At 47.3% G+C, this 20736-nt stretch overlaps 1 protein-coding gene across 6 annotated transcripts in view; it reads left to right on the forward strand.

Moving 5' to 3' along the window:
- Nucleotides 1–18351, forward strand: part of GOLGA2 (golgin A2) — a 32579-nt gene extending 14228 nt beyond the window's left edge. For 4 of the 6 annotated variants that reach the window (XM_044305228.1, XM_044305232.1, XM_044305230.1 and 1 more), the window contains 22 exons: nt 1392–1448; nt 2763–2843; nt 3694–3732; nt 3823–3885; nt 4546–4639; nt 5062–5168; nt 6648–6706; nt 6783–6924; nt 7176–7265; nt 7412–7519; nt 8282–8369; nt 9159–9505; nt 9610–9723; nt 9814–10038; nt 12095–12194; nt 12277–12365; nt 12520–12676; nt 12953–13020; nt 13115–13217; nt 13937–14043; nt 14127–14277; nt 15599–18351. In XM_044305228.1, the coding sequence (XP_044161163.1) occupies nt 1392–1448; nt 2763–2843; nt 3694–3732; nt 3823–3885; nt 4546–4639; nt 5062–5168; nt 6648–6706; nt 6783–6924; nt 7176–7265; nt 7412–7519; nt 8282–8369; nt 9159–9505; nt 9610–9723; nt 9814–10038; nt 12095–12194; nt 12277–12365; nt 12520–12676; nt 12953–13020; nt 13115–13217; nt 13937–14043; nt 14127–14277; nt 15599–15849 (2640 nt within the window). In that variant the 3' untranslated portion in view covers nt 15850–18351. The remainder of the gene's footprint in view (nt 1–1391; nt 1449–2762; nt 2844–3693; nt 3733–3822; nt 3886–4545; nt 4640–5061; nt 5169–6647; nt 6707–6782; nt 6925–7175; nt 7266–7411; nt 7520–8281; nt 8370–9158; nt 9506–9609; nt 9724–9813; nt 10039–12094; nt 12195–12276; nt 12366–12519; nt 12677–12952; nt 13021–13114; nt 13218–13936; nt 14044–14126; nt 14278–15598) is intronic. The other 2 variants (XM_044305229.1, XM_044305231.1) reach the window with 2 other exon arrangements.
- Nucleotides 18352–20736: the final 2385 nt, after the last annotated feature.

Consider the following 20736-nt stretch of genomic DNA (forward strand, 5'->3'; position numbering starts at 1 on the left):
AACTACAACTCCCAGCATGCCCGGACAGCCTACAGCTATAAGCCTACAGCAGGGCCTAGTGGGAGTTGTAGTTTTACAACAGCTGGAGGGCCACAGGTTGTGCATCCCTGCATTAGACGATCAGTACGTGTATTGCAATGTTCACTATCATCCAGAGGAGAGCCGGTGTCTCTGATTAGGTCCCCTTTAAAGGAAAAATATGGACTAAAAGACTACACTGGGACAGATTATCTTTTAAGAGAAGCGCTCAGCAGGATCAACCCTATTAAGGCTACTTTCACACCTGCGTTCAGGTGTCTGCTCGTGACCTCCGTTTGAAGGGGCTCACAAGCGGCCCTGAACGCAGCCGTCTGGCCCTAATGCATTCTCAGTGGAGGCGGATCCACTGAGAATGCATCCGCCTGCCAGCGCTCAGCCTCCGCTCCGCTCAGTGAGCGGACACCTGAACGCTGCCAGCAGCGTTCGGGTGTCCGCCTGGCCGTGCGGAGGCGAGCGGATCCGTCCAGACTTATAATGGAAGTCAATGGGGACGGATCCGCTTGAAGATGACACCATATGGCTCAATCTTCAAGCGGATCCGTCACCCATTGACTTTCAATGTAAAGTCTGAACGGATCCGCTCAGGCTACTTTCACACTTAGAAATTTTTCTAAGTTATAATGCAGACGGATCCATTCTGAACGGATGCAAACGTCTGCATTATAGGAGCGGATCCGTCTGATGAAACATCAGACGGACCCGCTCCGAACGCTAGTGTGAAAGTAGCCTAAACCAGTTGTACAGTCTGGTAGGATTGATTGACCCTGCTGGTTAAAATTGTACCTGTCTTGTGAAAATCGGCTGTGGCATTCCCATAGAAAATAGGCATCTATTTTTATTTGTGCAAATTGGGGTTTCAGTGCACCGAGGGGCGTGGCCAGAACTAAACCTGAGGTGCACTGACCTTCTCATTTGCAAAAAGTTATTTTTTTAATTTTATTTTTTTAACAATTTTCACAAGACGACAGGTATCTGTTTAATCACCGCAGTCAACCCTGACTAGACTGTGTGCCTGGTTTGATAGAGTTGCTCTATTAAAGGGTATTGCCATCAATGGGATGTGCTATCACGTTTTGCTTAGTGAGGGTCTGACCCTGACTATAAAGCGTACCCTGGCATAGCTCTGCTCCCTCCTCAGTAGCACCTCGCTCCCTGCTGTGCAAGGAACTGCAGCATGGCCCTGTTCAGGTGAATGTGGCTAGTTGTTCTTGGGGTTGGTGAGGGTCCCAGAGGTCGGACTGTCCCCTGATCATGGCGTGATAGCATAGCCTAGCAATGGGAATACCTGCTGTAAGGAATAAGAGATGTTGGAGTGTTTCATTCCAAGTAACATCCCAGCCTTCTCATTTTAGGGGAACTCTTATGTAAATGGAGAAAACATCATCTCGTCCACCAGCCCAGAAGTGGAGGTGAGTGACATGACCTGGAAACAATGGATAAGTGACTGGACACGTCTCTGATTACCATTTACTTGGTAATTTAAAGGGGTTGTCTCACTTCAGCAAATGGCATTTATCATGTAGCGAAAGTTAAAGGGGTTATCCAAAGTCTAACACATTCTCCCCCCCCCCCCCCCAATGCCCGGGCCCCTTATATCTATTATATTTACCCCGGTCCGTGGCACCTGATCCCCGCACAGCCACCGAGCCTCTCTAACTTTACCCGTGATGCTAGGGAGACTCGTCCCCATCGCGGGATGCTATTGGCTGCTCCCCCAAATCGCTGGTTGTTTTGATCCGCACGATTAGGAGCGACGCATTTGCTGGGGAGCGGGGTAAGTATAATCTATATGAGGGGCCTGAGCATTGGGGGGGGCATGTTTTAGACATTGGATAACCCCTTTAATACAAAGCACCTACTAATGTATTGTTATTGTCCATATTGCCTCCTTTGCTGGCTGGATTCATTTTTCCAGCACATTATACACTGCTCCTCTCCAGGAGTTACGACCACCCTGCAATCCACCAGCAGTGGACATACTTTCACACTATAGAAAACGCCCTTTCCTATAGGGTGCAAACACAACCACCACTGCTGGATAGCAGGGTGGTCGTAACCCCTGGAAAGGAGCAGTGTATTATGTGCTGAAAAAAAAGAATCCAGACAGTAAAGGAGGCAATATGGACAATAACTATACAGTAATAAGTGCCTTGTATTAACCTTATCTACATGAGAAATGCCATTTGCTGGATACAACCCTTTTAAACCCAATGTTAAATCACGTGAAGGTGTGCAGAGTATAAGATAATCATGGTCAGAGTCCACACTAAAACCAGGTGAATTTTCAGGTATCTGATCGGTAGGAGTCTGACTGGCAGCATCCACAACTGATCAGCTGTTGGAAGGGGCGCCTGTGCGAGCGCTACGGCCTCGGATTGTGATGTCACATGTCCTTCCTGCCACTCAGTCCCATTAATGGGACTGGGATTGAGCTGCAGTACTAAGTTCAGCCACTATACAGTGTACGGCGCTGTGCTTGATTTGATTTCCAGGAATCAGACCCCCAACGATCAGGTACTGATGATTTGTTCTGGGAATAGGTCATCAGTATTTAACTCCCCCTCTAAGAACCATTTTGAAGGCTAGCGTTTCTTCGATTAGTGATGGAAGAAAGTGAAGGTGCTACCTACGTTGCATTAATATCTGGATGTCTTTCCTTTTTTTTTGTATGACTCTCTTCCGGCCTCCTCTCTCTTCCCTAATACTGAATGCATGCGCCGCAGTCTCGTTACCAGGATTTGGCTGCTGCCTTGGACTCCAGTAACTTAACAAACAAACAGCTCAGTGCAAAGATAGATGAACTGGTAAGAGGCAGAACGCTGCGATGTGAGAAATGGCACTCCTCGTATATAGGGGCACTCTACATCTGCTGCACCTACTTTGTGTCTGGCTGTTGCTACCTGCATGGAGCCCCTCGACTCCCATCTCTTGTCACCTCTCGTTTACCTCTCTTTTCTGTATGTCTCTTTCTGCCATTAACACACTGCATTTGCCTTGGTCCAATTGCAACCCTGTTTAGACGCAGAAATACTCTCCATCAAATTTTATTGGCGCAGAGGCTGCACAAACAGGACCCTTTTTGCCCCAATAGATGGGACACGCTCCTATCGCACTTTTTTAAGTAGATCCTCTAGATATAAGATGCAGTTTGTTTTAACTGATGATCTATCCTCTGGACCCGGGACCCGCGCCGACCAGCTGTTTGAAAAGGCAGCGCCGCTCCAGCAGCGCCGCGGCCTTCTCACTGTTTACCGCAGGCCCAGTGACACCACGACTAGTATCAACTGGCCTGGGCACGGCTAAGCTCTGCTCACTTGAATGGAGCTTAGCCGCGCCCAGGCAAGTTGATACAAGTCGTGACGTCACTGGGCCTGCGGTAAACAGTGAGAGCGCCGCTGCCTTCTCAAACAGCTGATCGGTGGGGGTCCCGGGTGTTGGACGCCCACCTGTCAGATGCTGATGATCTATCCAGAGAATAGATCATCAGTTAAAACAAACTGTAGAACCCCTTTAAGTCTGCCACCAGTTTAACCCTTTAAACTTGAGAGGCTGGGGATCTGTCATTCCGATCAATACTAATTTCTGAGATCTCGATCAGTCGAACTTTTGCTTTTAGATATGACCTCCCCCCTGTGTGTCTCTCTCTCCCAATAGAAACGGCAGAACCAGGATGCTCTGGATCAGCTGGACAAGGTATAAGCTCTTTGTCCTATCAAAACTCGTATGGAAGTGACTATTGTAAGGTTGTGTAGATTGCCTAACCGGATTTACCTTCCTTCCCAGGAGAGGAAAGGCTTTGAACAGAAATTTTCCAAGGAGCAGGGCTCTCTTCGGGAACAGCTGCAGGTGAGGCACTCTGTAAAAAGACTAATCTGTAAAAAGACTAATCGCCAAGAAAAGTGGCCTTGCTTGCCCGGTAGAGGAATTCACTGGTCAGGACCCCTCATATAGTACTATAATGCTACGTAATCGGGTAGGTCAACAATATTTGATCAGCAGAAGTCCACCTCCTGGCACCCTTTCTAGGCCTGTAACATCTTGTCAACCAATCACATAGCCTTTGGGCAGCTCGATCCCATTCAAGTGAATCAGATTGAGCTGCAGTACCGAGCACAGCCACTATACAATGTACGGCGCTGTGCTTGGTATATAGCTGATGGGTGTCGTTCCCCTGCTGATCAGATATTCATTACCTATCCTGAGGATGTCAGGCAGCCCCTTTAATTTACTGCAGGGGTATTGAACACTTGCCTCCACAGATTCCATTTCATCAGTAAGCATCTCAGTAGCAGAGATACTCTATGATTAGCTTTAACCAGGGGCTCAATCTAATTGAGGGGATTGTCCAAAGTTGACAACTTCTTTTAAAATGAGCGCCATAATCTTACTGGGCATCTGCATTGCATTTGTTCCCTTTTGTCTATGATGACGTGTCAATGGCTAAACTAATGAAGATCCTACGTGTACTTCTCCTGGTTTAATCAGTTTATTGCTTTATAATTCCAGGTTCACATCCAGACAATTGGGATTTTGGTATCGGAAAAATCTGAACTCCAGACGGCCCTGTCCTTCACCCAGCAGGCTGCACGTCAAAAAGGAGGTACAGCTTCTCAGATTATCCTTTTGTATATAATATAATCTGCACAAAAGATGCAAGGCAAGTCTCATCCACTTGCTGCTATAGTCGCATGGAAAAATTAGGGCTGCGGATTTTCAGACCCGCCACATGCTGTTCATGTGACACATTTTCACCATGAATTTAAACCCCTACCACTCAATGTTGCAAGGGTGAAATCTGTGAAAACTTGCAGCATGTTCAGCAGCAAAATCTGCATGTATCACCTGGCTGGACATTAAAGGGCTTGTGCAGGATTTTGATATTGATGATCTAGCCAATAGGCGCTCCCCCCTTCACATTAGTGTATTGTCAGCCAAAGCCACCAAGAATATCGGGTTAGGCATTCTCAAAATCCTGGACAACCTCTTTAAACTTAATAAAAAATGTATATATTATTCCTGCAGGTGAAGTGGAGGATCTCGTCATGCGTTTACAGTCAACCCGGCAGAGAGTGACAGAGCTGGAGCGCACGCTTTCTTCTATTTCTACTCAGCAGAAACAACTAGAAAAGGTAAGTTCATTCATTATCTTCTATATACACCTATTTCTCTTCCTAAGGCCTCATGCACACGAAAATGCGCTGGCCGTTCCTTGCATTGGGGACCGCAATTTTCAGTCCCCAATGCACGGGCACTATCCATGCGGCTGCCGCAGACTGATCCATACCCGTTCAACTTGAATGGGTCCGTGATCCGTCCGCACTCCGTAGTGCTCCCGTGGGGTTCCGTGCCTCCGTTCCACACCGGACCTTCCGTATTGCAGACCCATTCAAGTGATTGCGGCCCGTATTGCGGGTTTCAATACGGGCACGGCTTGGCAACGGTCGTGTGCATGAGCCCTTAGAGTATTTGCTGGCAGCTGCCTGACCCATGCAGATCTAATATCATGGCTTGATAGATTGCAACTTTATTTTTATTTTTTCGTTACCATAGTGTTTTGTACCCATGAATTGAATGACCAGTCTTGAAGATTGGTTGTTGGCTCCAAAATTCTGCGTTTAATTAATTTCTTAATAGGTCTATTAGCCCCATGCATATACATGGAGAAAATGATGCAATTCTACCTGCCACCAGAAGAGGGAGCACACTGCATACTATTTATCCATGAAGCTCAATAATATGCAGTAGGCTCTTAAAGGGGTTGTCCACTACTTTTACTGTTGATGGCCCATTCTCAGGATGGGCTATAAATATTTGATCAGTAGGGGTCTGACACATAGCATCTCTGCCAATCAGCTGTTTCAGACTAGCTCCGTTGTGATAACGACACAGCTCCGTCCACGGTGTAGTGGATAGAACTGGTTACTGCTACAGATATTGAATGCCTGTCCTGAGGATACGCCATCAATAGTATAGAACCCTTTTTAAGGGTTCTGAAGGCAGCCACAAACTTTTAACACCATCTCTACAAAATGGTTTTAAAAGGTGGACATTTTACTTAAAGGGATTTTATCATCTCAGACGTTGGTTGCATATCACTAGGATATACCACCAATGTCAGATAGGTGCAAGTCCCACATCTATCTCCAGAATGGGCCTCCGAAAGTAAGGAGAGCACACTGCGCATGGGTAGTGTGCTCTCCATTCAGTGCTATGGGATTTTCGATAGCCATAATGGCTGGAGAGCACCGCCACCGCTCTGTTCACCTCTATGGGACTGGGGAAAATAGCCGAGCTAGGGTTTGGCTATTTTCAGAACTCCTATAGAAGTGGAAGGAGTTTGGCCTTCTTTCACTTCGGGGGTCACGTTCTTGAGAGAGGTGCACAGTCCCACCTGTGGGCAATGCTCTTATCTGATATTGGTGGCAATAAAGTTTAATTTATCTATTTGCTACCTGCTTACTGGGTTTGTATGGAGCCAGATTAAACAAAGATTCCTTGCTATAGGGAGGAGATGGGAACACTTTATCTAGGATGGAAACCCTGCCACAGTGGTGTAAGAAGCCTGAGGCTTTGTGACCACCTCATAATATAAATGCTTATTTTTCCAGCTTAATAAAGAATTGGAGAAGGAGAGGGACAACCTTCGTCTTGACACCTTAAAGAACAGGTGGGTCTTGACCTTCTGTTTTCTGCACGATGGATCTTTCACACCCGCCATGGGTCATACATTTTGTCCTTTGTAGTAAGAGCAGCGATGAATTGAAGCAGCAGAACTCGGAAATGTCAGAGAAACTGAATGCACTTCTGTCTGAGAACGCCGCCATGAGATTGGAGCTCGGGGACCTGCATAAGAAGCTCGAAATGGCTGAACTGATGATACAGCAGGTAGGACCGAGAATGGCATAGTACGCTTGCATGGCCCCTGTGCAAAAAGTGATAGTACTTCAGTATGCTCAGGTAGTTGGCATACCTTGATCACGTCGCAGTGATCGCACAGGCTCTGAAGCCTTTCCCGTTTCATCGCACAGGAGCCCGGCAATCCCTCTGTAAGGGCCAGGATGGGACTAGCTCTGTCCCTGCTGGTTCTCATTCTGACCCCTTAACCCTTTTAACTTGCTTTTATTTCCTTTTTCCAGTTTTCAAACCAGACGGGAGCTCCTGATGCGAACCAGCAGCTGCGTATGGTCATTGAAGAGCGAGACCAACTGGGCGGTCAGCTAACACAGGTAATTTCTTGATCACGACGCTGTAATACTCTTTCAGGTTAGGGGTAGGTGATTCTGTGCTATGGAGCTGGTTCACTCTGCTCAGTATGCTACGTAACAGGCCACAGCCCGTCCATGTTGACACTGATTTCTGTTCCATGTTTCAGATGTCTGATTCTATCCAGCAACTGAGAGCAGAACGGGACCAGTATTTTGAAAAATTGAAGGAAGAAGGGGCAGTTTGGCAAGAAAGAGTCCGTCGGCTGTCTGAGCAGGTGAGTTTCCACGTGAACTGGCAAATTGTAAAGTGGTGCGTGGAATTTCAGCACAGAATGCAGACAGACCTACATAACTGTGGGGGGTTAAATGCACTGCCACTATAGAGGAGTATACAGCAAACTGTACTCTGGAAAAATGGATTCCTAACGTGAGATGGCACAGTGCCCATAGGAACCTACTAAATCACTCCTGCTTGCAAAAATACTCATTTAGGCCTCTTTCACACGACAGTATGTCCATTTCAGTGTTTTGCGGTCCGTTTTTCACGGATCCGTTGTTCCGTTTTTTGCTTCCGTTGTGGTTCCGTTTCCGTTCCGTTGTTCCGTTCCGTTTTTCCGTATGGCAAATACAGTATACAGTAATTTCATATTAAAAATTGGGCTGGGCATAACATTTTCAATAGATGGTTCCGCAAAAAACGGAACGGATACGGAAGACATACGGATGCATTTCCGTATGCATTCCGTTTTTTTGCGGACCCATAGACTTTAATGGAGCCACGGAACGTGATTTGCGGCCAAATATAGGACATGTTCTATCTTTAAACGGAACGGAAAAACGGAAAAACGGAATGCACACGGAGTACATTCCGTTTTTTTTGCGGAACCATTGAAATGAATGGTTCCGTATACGGACCGTATACGGACCGCAAAAAACGGCCCGCAAAACGGAAAAAAAAAACGGTCGTGTGAAAGAGGCCTTAGAGTGTTTTAGGGAAGCGCCTGATAATTAACACCAATAATGTCTGCTCTGTGTAGATTCAGACACTCAACCAGGAAAAAGAGAGCACTCGGGTACAGGTTGAGCAGTTGGAGACCAGAGTAACAGAGCTGCTTTTAGCATCAGGTATGTAAAGAATATTTTCTTGTTGGAGCACCATTTACTGTTCATGTGTGCTTATGTACAAAACAGGTTGTGTTTGTATATACATTACTTATCCTGTGGAGAAACATCCTGTATTATACTCCAGAGCTGCACTCACTATTCTGCTGGTGCAGTCACTGTGTACATACATTGCATTACTTATCCTGAGTTACATCCTGTATTATACTCCAGAGCTGCATTCACTATTCTGTTGGTGGAGTCACTGTGTGCATACATTACTTATCCTGTACTGATCCTGAGTTACACCCTGTGTTATACTCTAGAGCTGCACTCACTATTCTGCTGGTAGTCCCTGTGTACATACATTACTGATCCTGAGTAACATCTGGTATTATACTCCCAGAGCTGCATTCACTCGCTGGTGGAGTAACCATGTACACAAATTATCTTGTATAGACCCGAAAAGAGCATTTACACTTACCGAGGAGTAGCTGATTGTCAGGAAGGAAGCGTTCCTCCCTGACAGTCGGCTTCGGATTAAGTGGAGGTGAAGCACTGTATTAAGATGATCACCTCCACAGTATGAGGAAGAGCGATCTCTGCTGCTATCACTCGCCTCCATATCAAAATCATTGCTCCTGGGCATCAGATCTCTGTTTAGACAGCACGATCTGCTGCCCGGGAACGATCATTGAGGTGTCCGTACCTCCAACAACTGTAAAATGGTGGTCAGTGGTGAACCTATACTTTGATGGCCTCAGCCGATTTCTTCTCTCCCACCTAAAACCCTATAATATTTATGTTATCCAGCAGCAGAGCTGACGGACTCAGAACCATCTGCACCCCAAGGCCCCTCTGAAGCAGAGGTGGCCCTTCAGCAGGAGGTTGAAAAACTTCATCAAGAATTCCTGGAGCTCCAGTCCAGGTATCAGGCCCAGGTGCAGGACAACAGCCAGCTGAGCCGCCTGAACCAGGAGCAGGAGGAGCAGATCCTGGAACTACAGAAGACCTTGGAGAGGCACAGTGAGGATAACGTAGACAAGCAGCAGATCCTGGAAAACATGCAGAGCGACAAAGCCACCATCAGCCGGGCACTGACCCAGAACAGGCAGCTGAAGGAGCACCTGGCTGAACTGCAGAACGGTTTCGTCAAGCTGGTATGTCCTATGTGTATGCAGGCGGTGAAAGAGACCCGGGGTGTGGATCTGCGATGCATAGAGCGCAAGGTCCACGGTTATCTTTTATCCCTCTTGTCCTGCAGACGAACGAAAATTTGGAGCTCACAGACGGACTGCAGAGCGAGCAGCACGTGAAGAAAGAGCTGGCCAAGAAGCTGGGTCAGCTACAGGAGAGCATAGGAGATTTTAAGGAGCAGGTGAGCCTATAGTTAGGGGGTCACTAGTGGGTCTCCCAGTGATTTCTGTGTGGAATCATTGACCATTTGTACATGGTTTCTGTCTTACAGCTCGCAACAAAGGAACAGGAAGTGCAGCTACTGCAAACTCAGAGGGATGAGCTTTCCGCTCATCTCCAGCAGTACGTCGCAGCATACCAGCAAGTATCCATCGAGAAGGAGGAATACCAGAGGCAGTACCTGCTGCAGGCCCAGCTCATGGACCGCCTGCAGCATGATGAGGTGCAGGGCAAAGTCAGCGCGGAAATGCACCTGAAGGAGCTGCAGCAAAGCAGGGTGAGCTGAGAAACCGGCTGTATACTAGCACAGCATCCACTGCTACTGGTATACGTTATGGTTCAAAAGTATTTTACAGATTTTTGTAAAGGTAACAAAATATTCAGAAAATAAAACAAAAAACTCCAAGTTTAAAGTCCTACCTGGCACTCGAGGAAAAATAAATTTCATTTTCATAAAAGCAATTTTCTCGTGAATGGCATTGGGGGACACAGCACCATGGGTATATGCCCAGCTGCCACTAGAAAGAAAGTGTTGGCTCCACCCAGGTGGGCTATACCCTCTGCACAGGCACTAGACTCACCAGTTTTATTCTAGTTTCCGTAGAAGGTAGACATGACCTATTATTATTTTTTATTTATTACATTTTTTTTCTCAGGTCTTGCTGCTCTTTATTGTTTTATTTTTATTCTTTTTTTCTGCAGCTCTCGACCTGCTGCAGGTTGGGGCTCCATCGTGGGTTTTCACTTTAGTTGCACCCCCTGCGGGCGCATACTTAAGTACCTCACCGGTCACCCAGTCCCCATGACTGCATCTGCAGTGGCATGCCAGCATTCCCACGTAAGTGAGTCTGCCGAAGGGGTGACCCTGCGGCTCCTGAAGATGTCGGACGGTGAGCATCTTCCCCTGCGTCCCTGTTCCCCCAGGTGGGGAGGAAATTATTTTTTCTTTTTTTTTTCTCTTCACCCCCGGGTCCTTTATCTTCTCTCTGGCCACTCTGTTTCCTCCGCGGCCCTCCAGCCCCCTTCCCCGCTACTCTAATCTACCCTGGCTTTTTCGGGACTAGGCCACATTTTCTCTGCCCCTACCCGGGCGTCACTTCCCTCCCTCTACCCTCCTCACCCAGTTCATTCTTTCTGGAGGGCCCGCGGTCCGCCCCTGCTGACGGCGCTCCATTTCCGGCTGCCTCTGCTGATGCCAGTCTGGGTCACAAGGTTCTGCAAGCGGCTGTGCGTTAGGTGCTCCGCATGGCTGTTTCTTCCCTCCCTCATGGACTGCTTTGGGACGTCCCATGGTGCTCTGTCCCCCAATGCCATTCATGAGAAAATTGATTTTTGTACATACCGTAAAATCCTTTTCTCGTTGGATTCATTGGGGGACACGGATCCCACCCTTGTTGTTTCGTTCTTAGTCGAGGTTTTCCCGGGATTCTTTGTTGATGGTCCTCTCTCCGATTTAGGACATGTTGGCTTCTCTCGTTGTTCTCGTTTTTGGTGCTCCTACTGCTTTATTACCAACTGGTTAGTCTAGTGCCTGTGCAGAGGGTATAGCCCACCTGGGTGGAGCCAACACTTTTTCTTTCTAGCGTCAGCCTCCTAGTGGCAGCTGGGCATATACCCATGGTGCTGTGTCCCCCAATGCATCCAACGAGAAAAGGATTTTACGGCAAGTACAAAAATCCATTTATTCAAGTGAATGGAGCGGGTGCCTGCAATTACACTACGCCACCGCTCCACTGGAGACGAAAGGAAGCTGTACTCGCGTAGAAAACTGCCTCCTCATCTCATACCTGATCGGTGGGGGTACCGGACCCTGCCTATCAGATATTGATGATAATCAATTTATCAATATTAGAGATGAGCAAACCCTTTTAAGACCTTTTATTCTGTCAATGTTCCCATAGGATTGCTCCTGATGACTATTTTACAACATTCTTCCATTCCTCAGAGTATAACAATTGTAGAGCATTATTTCTGTGAATTGTGCGTGTGCCTTCTGTTATTCCCCCTGGAAATAAATACATATTCAACTTGACATTACAGTTCCTGTTTGTCAGGAGGACGTGACTCTCTAGACTTTCAGCACTGATTGGTCAGTGTCTAACTATGGGCTTCATTGACAAGTGGTAGCACTTGCTTTTCGGTTTGTTCATTCGTTTCCAGGAGGAATAACAGAGGAATAATGCAAGACCGAGATCTCTGGAATTATTACATGGGGATTACAAGAACGTACACAGACAGCTGCCTGGTCCTCTTTATCTATCCTTATACATATCCCTGCTAAACACCGTATTCCTCATTTGGATGCATGCTTTGACCCGTTACTTTCTGTTTAGGAAAACCTGGAGCTTCTTACCAAAGAAAACCAAGAGCTGAAGGCGCAGATGATGCAGATTCGCAGCGAGCCCGAAAGCAGAGCTCTGAGTCGCATGGAAGGTAAGGACAATCGGCCGATATCCCTCATTGCTTCTTCTAGTGGTGGTGCTTGAGGGTTTAACCGCGTATCTGTGCTCCTCAGGGGACGGCGTGGAGAGCAAAATCTACGAAGATGAAATCCCGAAATCATCACTGGTTATTCCTGAAGATTTTGAAAGTAGAGAAGAGATGGTTAGTCTTCGGCTGAGTGAGGGTTTGTCCCATGGCTGAAAATGTCCAGCCATTAGCGTTGTGATGGTCAGAGACGTGCCCAGCTCATGGGCGGATCTGTAATACCGCAAAGTCTCTTCACCCCTGCCTTGCTTTTTATTGTTATTTTCTGCAGATGGCATTCCTCTCATCTGCCCTCTCTAAGTTACACGGAGAGCGGGACGAAGTGGAGAGGCAGCTGACAGAGCAGAAGAGGAGCTGTCAGCAGCTCCTGCAGCAGATCTCTGAGCTCAGGCAGCAGCAGATGTCCAGCACTCCCCATCACTCCGCAGGTATGACCGTATGATCCAGTATGGACAGGGTCTTCCAGACTCATGGAAAAGTACTATAAATGGAACTACTGTACCCCAAAATGGTATACCTGCAAGGCTAAGTCACCCTGATTGTTACCTCGGTACATGCTGAATACATACAGATCTTTTTGGGGTGAATTTCTATATGCTGCAGATGTGGGTATTCTTGTAGTCGCAGCACAGTGCCCCTAATGTCCCCGACCACTAAACCTCATAGACCTGGCCTAGTACTAGTTGATGGTCCATTTCTTCCAGGGCTCAGTATGGAGAGTGTTCCCAGAGAGGTCTATGATGCTTTACAGAGCGCCATGGAGAAGCTGCAGGTAGGTTCATCACCGTGACCCTGATATTACCCTGGTTGACGAGGTAGTGATGATCCCATTCGTTTTTCTTTTCTGCTTCGTTCTTTGGTCTTAGTTCCGCTTCACTGACCTGATGCAGGAGAGAGTGGAACTGAAAGACAGGGTGGAAGAGCTGGAGCATCGGTGTATTCAGCTGTCGGGGGAAACTGACACTATAGGTAAGTGATTTCTTATTCAGTGCCCACTCCTGTATACTGTGCCTGGCATCCAGCTGAAAAGGACTGATCTCGGCAGATTTGTACCCATGACACTGGCTGACCTGTTACATGTGCGCTTGGCAGCTGAAGGCATCTGTGTTGGTCCCATGTTCATATGTGCCCGCATTGCTGAGAAAAATGATGTTTTACTATATGCAAATGAGCCTCTAGGAGCAACAGGGGCGTTACCATTACACCTGGAGGCTCTGCTCTCTCTGCAACTGCTGCTCCCTCTACACTTTGACAGGGACGGGCAGTAAAAATGTCAGCACACCTAGCCCTGTCAAAGTGCAGAGATCACGGCAGTTGCAGAGAGAGCTGAGCCTCTAGGTGTAACAGCGACGCCCCCATTGCTCCTAGTGGCTCATTTGCATATATTGAAACATCATTTTAGCGATTGTGTTGTGATAATTGCTATAAGACATAGTGGAAGGAATCCATGTCAATTCTGTGGTGGATTTTGAAGGGGTAAAATCAGCAACAGATTTGACATGCTGCGAATTTGAAAATCTGCGGCATGCTTTTTATTTTATTTTTTTATTTTGTTTGCATGGCTTTTTCTACAATACATGTACTATTATTTTGCTGCAGATTTGCAGTGTGGACTTCACACCGCAGATCTGCAGCATCTGAGCTCCATCTTGGACGTTGACTGACGGCCTTCTCACATCTGCTTATAGGGGAATACATTGCACTTTATCAGAGTCAGCGAGCAATCTTGAAACAGCGACATAGAGAAAAGGAGGAATACATCAGTCGCCTGGCCCAGGACAAAGAAGAGATGAAGGTAGGTGAAGTGCTGGGCTGAAATATAACCCACCCATTGTAAGCACAGACAGAAGCCACATAAGCTGTTTGTCCCCTACCCAGGCCAAGTTGTTGGAACTGCAAGTCTTGGTCATGAGACTGGTGGCTGAAAGGAATGAATGGTTCAAGAAGTACGTGGAGGCTACGAGAGGTTCCAAGGAGGTGGCGCAAAGTGCAGATAGGCCAATGGAGGTGGATACGACTACTGGGGAAGGTAGGTGTCAAGGCTTCTGCAACACGGGGGAACTCTTGATGTACTTAACACAGGATAGACTGTTCCGGTCACTGGTTTTGCATCTCTACAAAACTTAAAGGGTTTCTGTCACCAGAATTAACTGTATTAAACTGGCTGACATTAGTGATGTGCCAATGTCAGCAGACCCGAACTCTGCTATTCTTATGCTTATTGATGCGCCTCTTACTGCACAATTTTAACGTTGATATGCAAATTAGCCTCTAGGGGGGGGGGGGGGGGGGACGTTGCTCCTGCTCCTAGAGGCTCCGTTCTCTCACCTCATTGCGCCCTGCCGTCCTTGCTTGACAGGGCCAGGCAGCGTTCGTCTCCTCCTGCCGGCCCTGTGTGCTGGGTAAATGGCACTGCGCAGGCGCGAGATTTAGGCTAGGTCTACACGACGACATTTGTCGCGCGACATTTTGTTGCACTAATATCGCGCAACAATTTTTATAATGGCAGCCTATGGTGTCTCACTGCAACATGCTGCGACGCAACAGTCGCAGAAAATCCATTTGAGATGGATTTTTCTGCGACTGTTGCGTTGCAGTCGCAGCATGTCGCATGTTGCAGTGCGACACCATAGACTGCCATTTATAAAAATTGTCGCGTGACATTGTTGCGCCCTATCTATCGCGCGACTTATTGTCGTCATGTAGACCTAGCCTTATCCAGCGCACAGGGCCGGCAGGAGAAGACGAACACTGGCCCTGTCAATCAAGGACGGCAGGGCGTGACATAAGGTGGGAGAACGGAGTCTCTAGGAGCAGGAGCAATGACCCCCCCCCCCCCCCCCCCCCCTCTTGCTCCTAGAGGCTAATTTGCATAAGTTAAAATTGTGCAGTAAGGGTCAGCCTGATGTCAGCCAGTTTAATAGGGTTAATTCTGGTGACAGAAACCCTTTAACAAACCTACATCTCCACACACTCATTAAAGTACTGGTAATTGGACACTTCTGATGGTAGAGGTTTTTTTTATAACATTTTGTAGTGTTAGGGGAGGACCAGCAGGATTATTTTTAAGTGTTCTCCAGTACTTCTTTAGAAAATGCCATAAATGTCTTAGGCAGTCCCATTGGTCAGCACAATGAAGTGGCTATGGTAGTCCTCCTCTTTATTGTCTACACAGGCGTAGGAGCTCATCTGTAGGGCCTGGTGCAGCCTGCAAGCACCTTGGCCCCTTCACAGTGCTGATTGATGGTGGTCCCGTACATTGGACTTCTTTTGAGGGTGATTTAACATTCGGTTCAGTACGTCAGATTTTGTCTTTCTAATTTCAGTAATGATTTGTCTTCTCTTTGCAGCACTTGAGGAAGTCAGCTTATTAGAGGATGTAGAAGTGGAGAAAGCTCAGAGCATCTCTCAGTTGTCTTCTGCTCAGGAAGGGTCAGGCGCTGCCCCAAGTTCCGAAGACCCCACGGCCAAGCAGATCATGCAGCTTCTACGTGAAATTCAGAACCCCCAAGAACGTCCCGGTTCATTACTCCAGAATCCCTGCATCCCGTTCTTCTACCGCGTGGATGAAAATGATGAGGTCAGGATCATGGTCGTCTGAGATGGACATGTCCCTCTTATCCAAGCTGCCACTTCCATGCCATCTCTTTTCTGGACTGTGGCTGATGGTCTCCACCTGCACAGGAGATGCGGTCACTTGGGGATGGGATGGTTAAGCCTTCAGCTGCTTGGGATTGTAATGGGCTGGGACAGCGTCCTCCCTCGTCTGAGCTGTGGCATTGAGGGAAAGGTTTGTACCTGCAATGATGATGATGGAGGAGGAGAGGGGGGGTCCTCTCTATCGACCCAGAGGGCTTACGTACCATTTAGGTGGGCTAGTAGATTACCACACACTGCTTTTGTTTGGGGTTAGGTAACTTAATCTTTGCCAACTATGTACCGCTGCCTCCCTATTTTAAAAGCGCCCTAACACTAATGTTTTATGTGAGGTGGACATGACACGGTCAAGAATGAAGGAAGGATCCTGACATAGTGGTATTACAGGCGCACCTTGTAGAAGGCTGGTTCCTAAAAGGCATTGCAAGGGGCAGGTGGTCCAGTCAGTTAGTGGAAGACAGAGACCAGTGTAGAAGAGTTCTGCAGTGTTGACATGCTGATTTACCAGTCAAGTGTTCTCCCTGCAGTGGCAGCCCTGTGGTAGACCAGGTGTACCTGAAGAAGATTTTAGAGTTTTAACAGAGACCCCCTTTATTTAATCGCCTTACAGCATATGAAATAAAGAATGCATCGTAGGTTTTCCTTGTAGGATTTCATTTTTAACACTTATTTTTGAAGGTTGATTGGTATAAGCTCACAATTGTTACATTTAGATTCTTCAGGAGATCCTCCACCTTCATTTATTTTTTTTATTTTTTTAAAATCTGATTAATATGGCAAGGTCTCTTTGCCTGTTCTGTGCCAATTTCGCTTGACTTGTTAAATCTGGCACAGACTGTTTGCCAAGAATTCACCTCTTTAGTAGTGGACTAGAAGCAGCTTAGCAAGCAGTCGCGCCATGTCCTTTCCTGTCTCAAACTGCACTATTAACCAGATTTTTCGGTTACCGGTCTGCCTCTCCTGACATAGCTGGATTGGCGACTGTGCTGAGAGCCAAAGGGAAGCAGTAACGTGACGGCATTCAAGCCCTTGTGCTTACTCATTTCGGCCTGCACTATTAACCAGATTTTTCTGTTCCTAGCACCCAGTCCGTCAGCTTTGACAGTGCTGTATTGGCGCTGTGCTGACTGCAGAGGAGGAGTCATGTTGTGTCCTTTCCTGCATTATTAATCAGATTTTTGTATTCATAGTAATCAGACTGTCTTCTTTGTCAAAGCTGGGTTGACAGTGGGCTAATGGCCAGGGGGGAGACGCAGGTTAGCTGCTCTCTCGTTATACTCGGCCTTATCAACCAGATTATAATTATTTTTTTCTAGAATGATTTCAGTTGGAGAACCTCTTAAAAGTGCACCCTCCCTACCCCCATGCATGCAGCTGTGCTGTGACTGGACCATGCATACAGTGTATTGGTTGACTACAATCTAGCATCACCCTGAGGCTTGCGGTACTCATTAATGATAGTTAGTGGTGAACTAATGAGCTTGTTATTGGTCCCGCTACATTTTGGCTTCCTCTGGTATAATGGTTTTGTGTTTTACTTTTTTACATCTTATGTCCTTGCATAAAACAGTTCCTTTTGAGCACTTTTCGGGGCCGTGCTACTCAGTGATGAGTCCCATTACTCTCTAAGGCCGAATGTACACGGCCGGGAGCGGTCCGTGGTATGCCGGCCTGGATTCCTGCTAACAGCAGGAGCGCACGGCGTCATTGGTTGCTATGACGCCGTGCGCTTCATGCCGTCGCTGCACCACAGTAATACAGTCGTATAGATCATACAAGTGTATAACTGTAGTGCGGCGGCATGAAACGCACGGTGTCATAGCAACCAATGACGCCGTGCGCTCCTGCTGTCAGCAGGAATCCAGGCCGGCATGCCACGGACCGCTCACGGCCACGGAACACGGCTGTGTGCATTCAACCTAAGACTGTGAACACGATGAGAGTCTCTCCATTAGGTTTACAGTATTTCTTCGCTAGAGGTGGCCGTATCCTGATAACCGGTGGTTAATAGCCCAGGAGAAGGAGCCTCGTGGTGAGTCGTCTTGCCCTGGTGGGTGTTTTCCACAAGTCACCTGGGCTAAGGGTGGGTGGTCATTCGGGCCTGGTAGTAATTCCTACATCTCTTCCTGACTTGAATATGGAAGCGGTTCCTGTACATAATGTATGAGTGTAACATTTTGTATATTCCTGGATCAGACGCTGGACCTCCGCAGCATTTTCGCTGCAGGTATCTTGTACTATAATATGATGGCGCTTCTATGGAAGCCGGTCTGTCCTCTTGATTGGAGATTTATTAATATGATGGGGAGGGAGGGCGAAGATTATTATAATTTATTGGGTGAGACATCACAGGTCGGGGGCCTACACTTTCCATTCTGTTGCTGAAATGATTTCATCTTGGAAATAAATTGGTTTCTTTCTGAATAAATGTATTCAGCAGATGAAATGGTGTGCGTGTCTCTTTAAGAAAAAAATAGGTTGGCCGGGAGTAATCTGTCCCGCTGTGTGATATCTGGGTGGACTTATCAAAACTGTAACAGGAAAAGCAGCGGTCGCCCATAGGAAACGATTGGATGCCTCCTTATATCCTCCAAAGGGCTTCAAGAGCTGGGATCTGATTGGCTGCTGTGGACTCCTGCTTCTGTACTACTCTTTGGCGGCAATTTTAAAGGCGTCAGCCACCAATATGCTAAATGGGCACACGGTCCACGCTGTGCCACAGTAAACACACAGGAACCCATCGGCACCCCTGAGCTTGCCAGTTCATAGCTATGTAAACAGCCCACCGATGCGACCGGCCAGTCCATGGGAACCAAAACGGTGGCGGTCACATGGTTGAATCACCCGACCGCTTTCTTACCTGTCCAGTCTCATCGGTGCAGGACTGATTCAGCTACCGTCCAGCGCTTGCAAAGAAGAGGACGGTTTAGTTTATAGTTCAGTCCTCTGCAATGCACCCATGGGCTAACTGAATAGGACTACACATGGCGCCAGTCATGTGACACGTGAATTACGTGACCCCTAGCATTCAGACATTACATCGGATGCCAATGGCAGAATATGGCTGCCTGTAGAAAATCTAAAACATGCTGTCGTTTCCAGGTAATGTGCCCCGACTAAGTGCAGAAATGTTTAGATGATGGAGTAAGGACCTCTGCATGAGCCACATGAGTCCATCCTGAAGGGTTCATGTCGGTGTCATAGTGAGGGACTATTGCCGTGTGTTAGGCCCCTTTTTTAAAAGGGGTTGTGCAGGATTAGAAAAACCATGGCTGCTCCCTTCCAGAAACAGCGCCACACCTCTCCATGGGTTGTGTCTGGTATTGTGGCTCAGCTCAATGGAACTGTATGGGGCTGAGCTGTAATGCTTTACAGAACCCGAGGACTTTTGTAGCTCCGTTTTTGGAAGAGATTTGTCTTACCCTCACCCACTGCTTCGCCATGGGTCTGGCACGTATCAGTTTTGCGGACCTTAAATTGCCGATATGTAAAATACGGATGCAGTCTGTGTGCATCCAGGCCCCGTTAAAAATAAATAAATGCCTACTCTTGTTTGAAAAACATACACGAATAGGACATGTTCTATAATTCGCGACAGCACACAGATGACGTGTGTGATGTCCCTGTTTGGGTCCAAATGCAATACGCAAAAAATGCAGATCAGACCTGGACCGAATATACGGTCTTGTGAATGCGCCCTTAGGGCTCATTCACACAAACGTAAGGGACCCCGTGCCCGTGATGCGGATCGCATTGGCCGTGTTTATCTCGTCTTGCAATGCGGACCCATTGACTTGAATTGGTCCACAAGATACAGCAAAAGATAGGACATGTCTTAACTTTTGCGGTGCGGAGGCGCTTCCCAGTCTCTACGTCTGCTTCCGATCCATGTCTCCGCTCTGCAAAATATCTTTTACCGTATTTTGTGGATGGTTGACATTCAAGACAATGGTATACATGTGGCCAGTGCCCGTATATTGTGGACCTGCTGTTTGTGGTCCGCAATATGACATGGAGCCCTTATGTTTGTGTGAATGAGCCCTTACACTGACATGATAGGCCCCCTTTGATAGGTCTTTGAATATTCAGTTTCACCCAGTTAAGCACCATTCACGTGTCCATGTTTCATCCGTGACACTGCACATGATCCATCCCTGTTTGATATTTGGGTGATTTTTAAGTCCATGGGTCATCCATTTTTCACATGCCCTGCTAGCCTGAAGATTATTTTCCCTATCGTCCATGACGGCACCATGCGAGAGGGTCTGCCTCCAAGGACAGGAAACCCACAGGTATAAAATAAGGAGGAGCCGCGCTCTTCCTCAGTGGTTTCCTGTCCTAGGAAGTGGATCCTACAGGTATGGCCATAGAGGGGAGTAGTTTCCCCCCTGCAAATCAGGTGCGCCGAGTGAGTCCTTGTCGGGAAGGTCCTGGTCCAGGCTGTTGAAGGTCATGGAGACTACTAGTGACCAGTAGGAGCCGTCTACCGCTGCACCTGTGGTATGGATGGAGGGTATGTGACATTCTATGAATATGGGCTTATGGCAGTCTTGTTGTTTTTCAGGATAAACCCAAAAAGGCATACTCTAAAACAAAATACAAAGAATGTGGATTGTGTAAAACAAAGTTAGCTCCCGCCTATACTAAGCTACTTTGTCGCCCTTGTATTGAGTCTACAATTACGGAAGAATCGCCTTCCATGATGAATTGCATGAAGAAGTTAATTAGGGAGGAAGTGGGGGAACGTGCTTAAATCCAAGAAGGTTCCTCATAAATCTCAGGATAAATCTCCAGTTTAGGCTACATGCACACGAATGTTGTTGGTTTCCGT

Source organism: Bufo gargarizans, chromosome 9 (genome assembly GCF_014858855.1).
Source record: "Bufo gargarizans isolate SCDJY-AF-19 chromosome 9, ASM1485885v1, whole genome shotgun sequence".
NCBI lineage: Eukaryota > Metazoa > Chordata > Amphibia > Anura > Bufonidae > Bufo > Bufo gargarizans.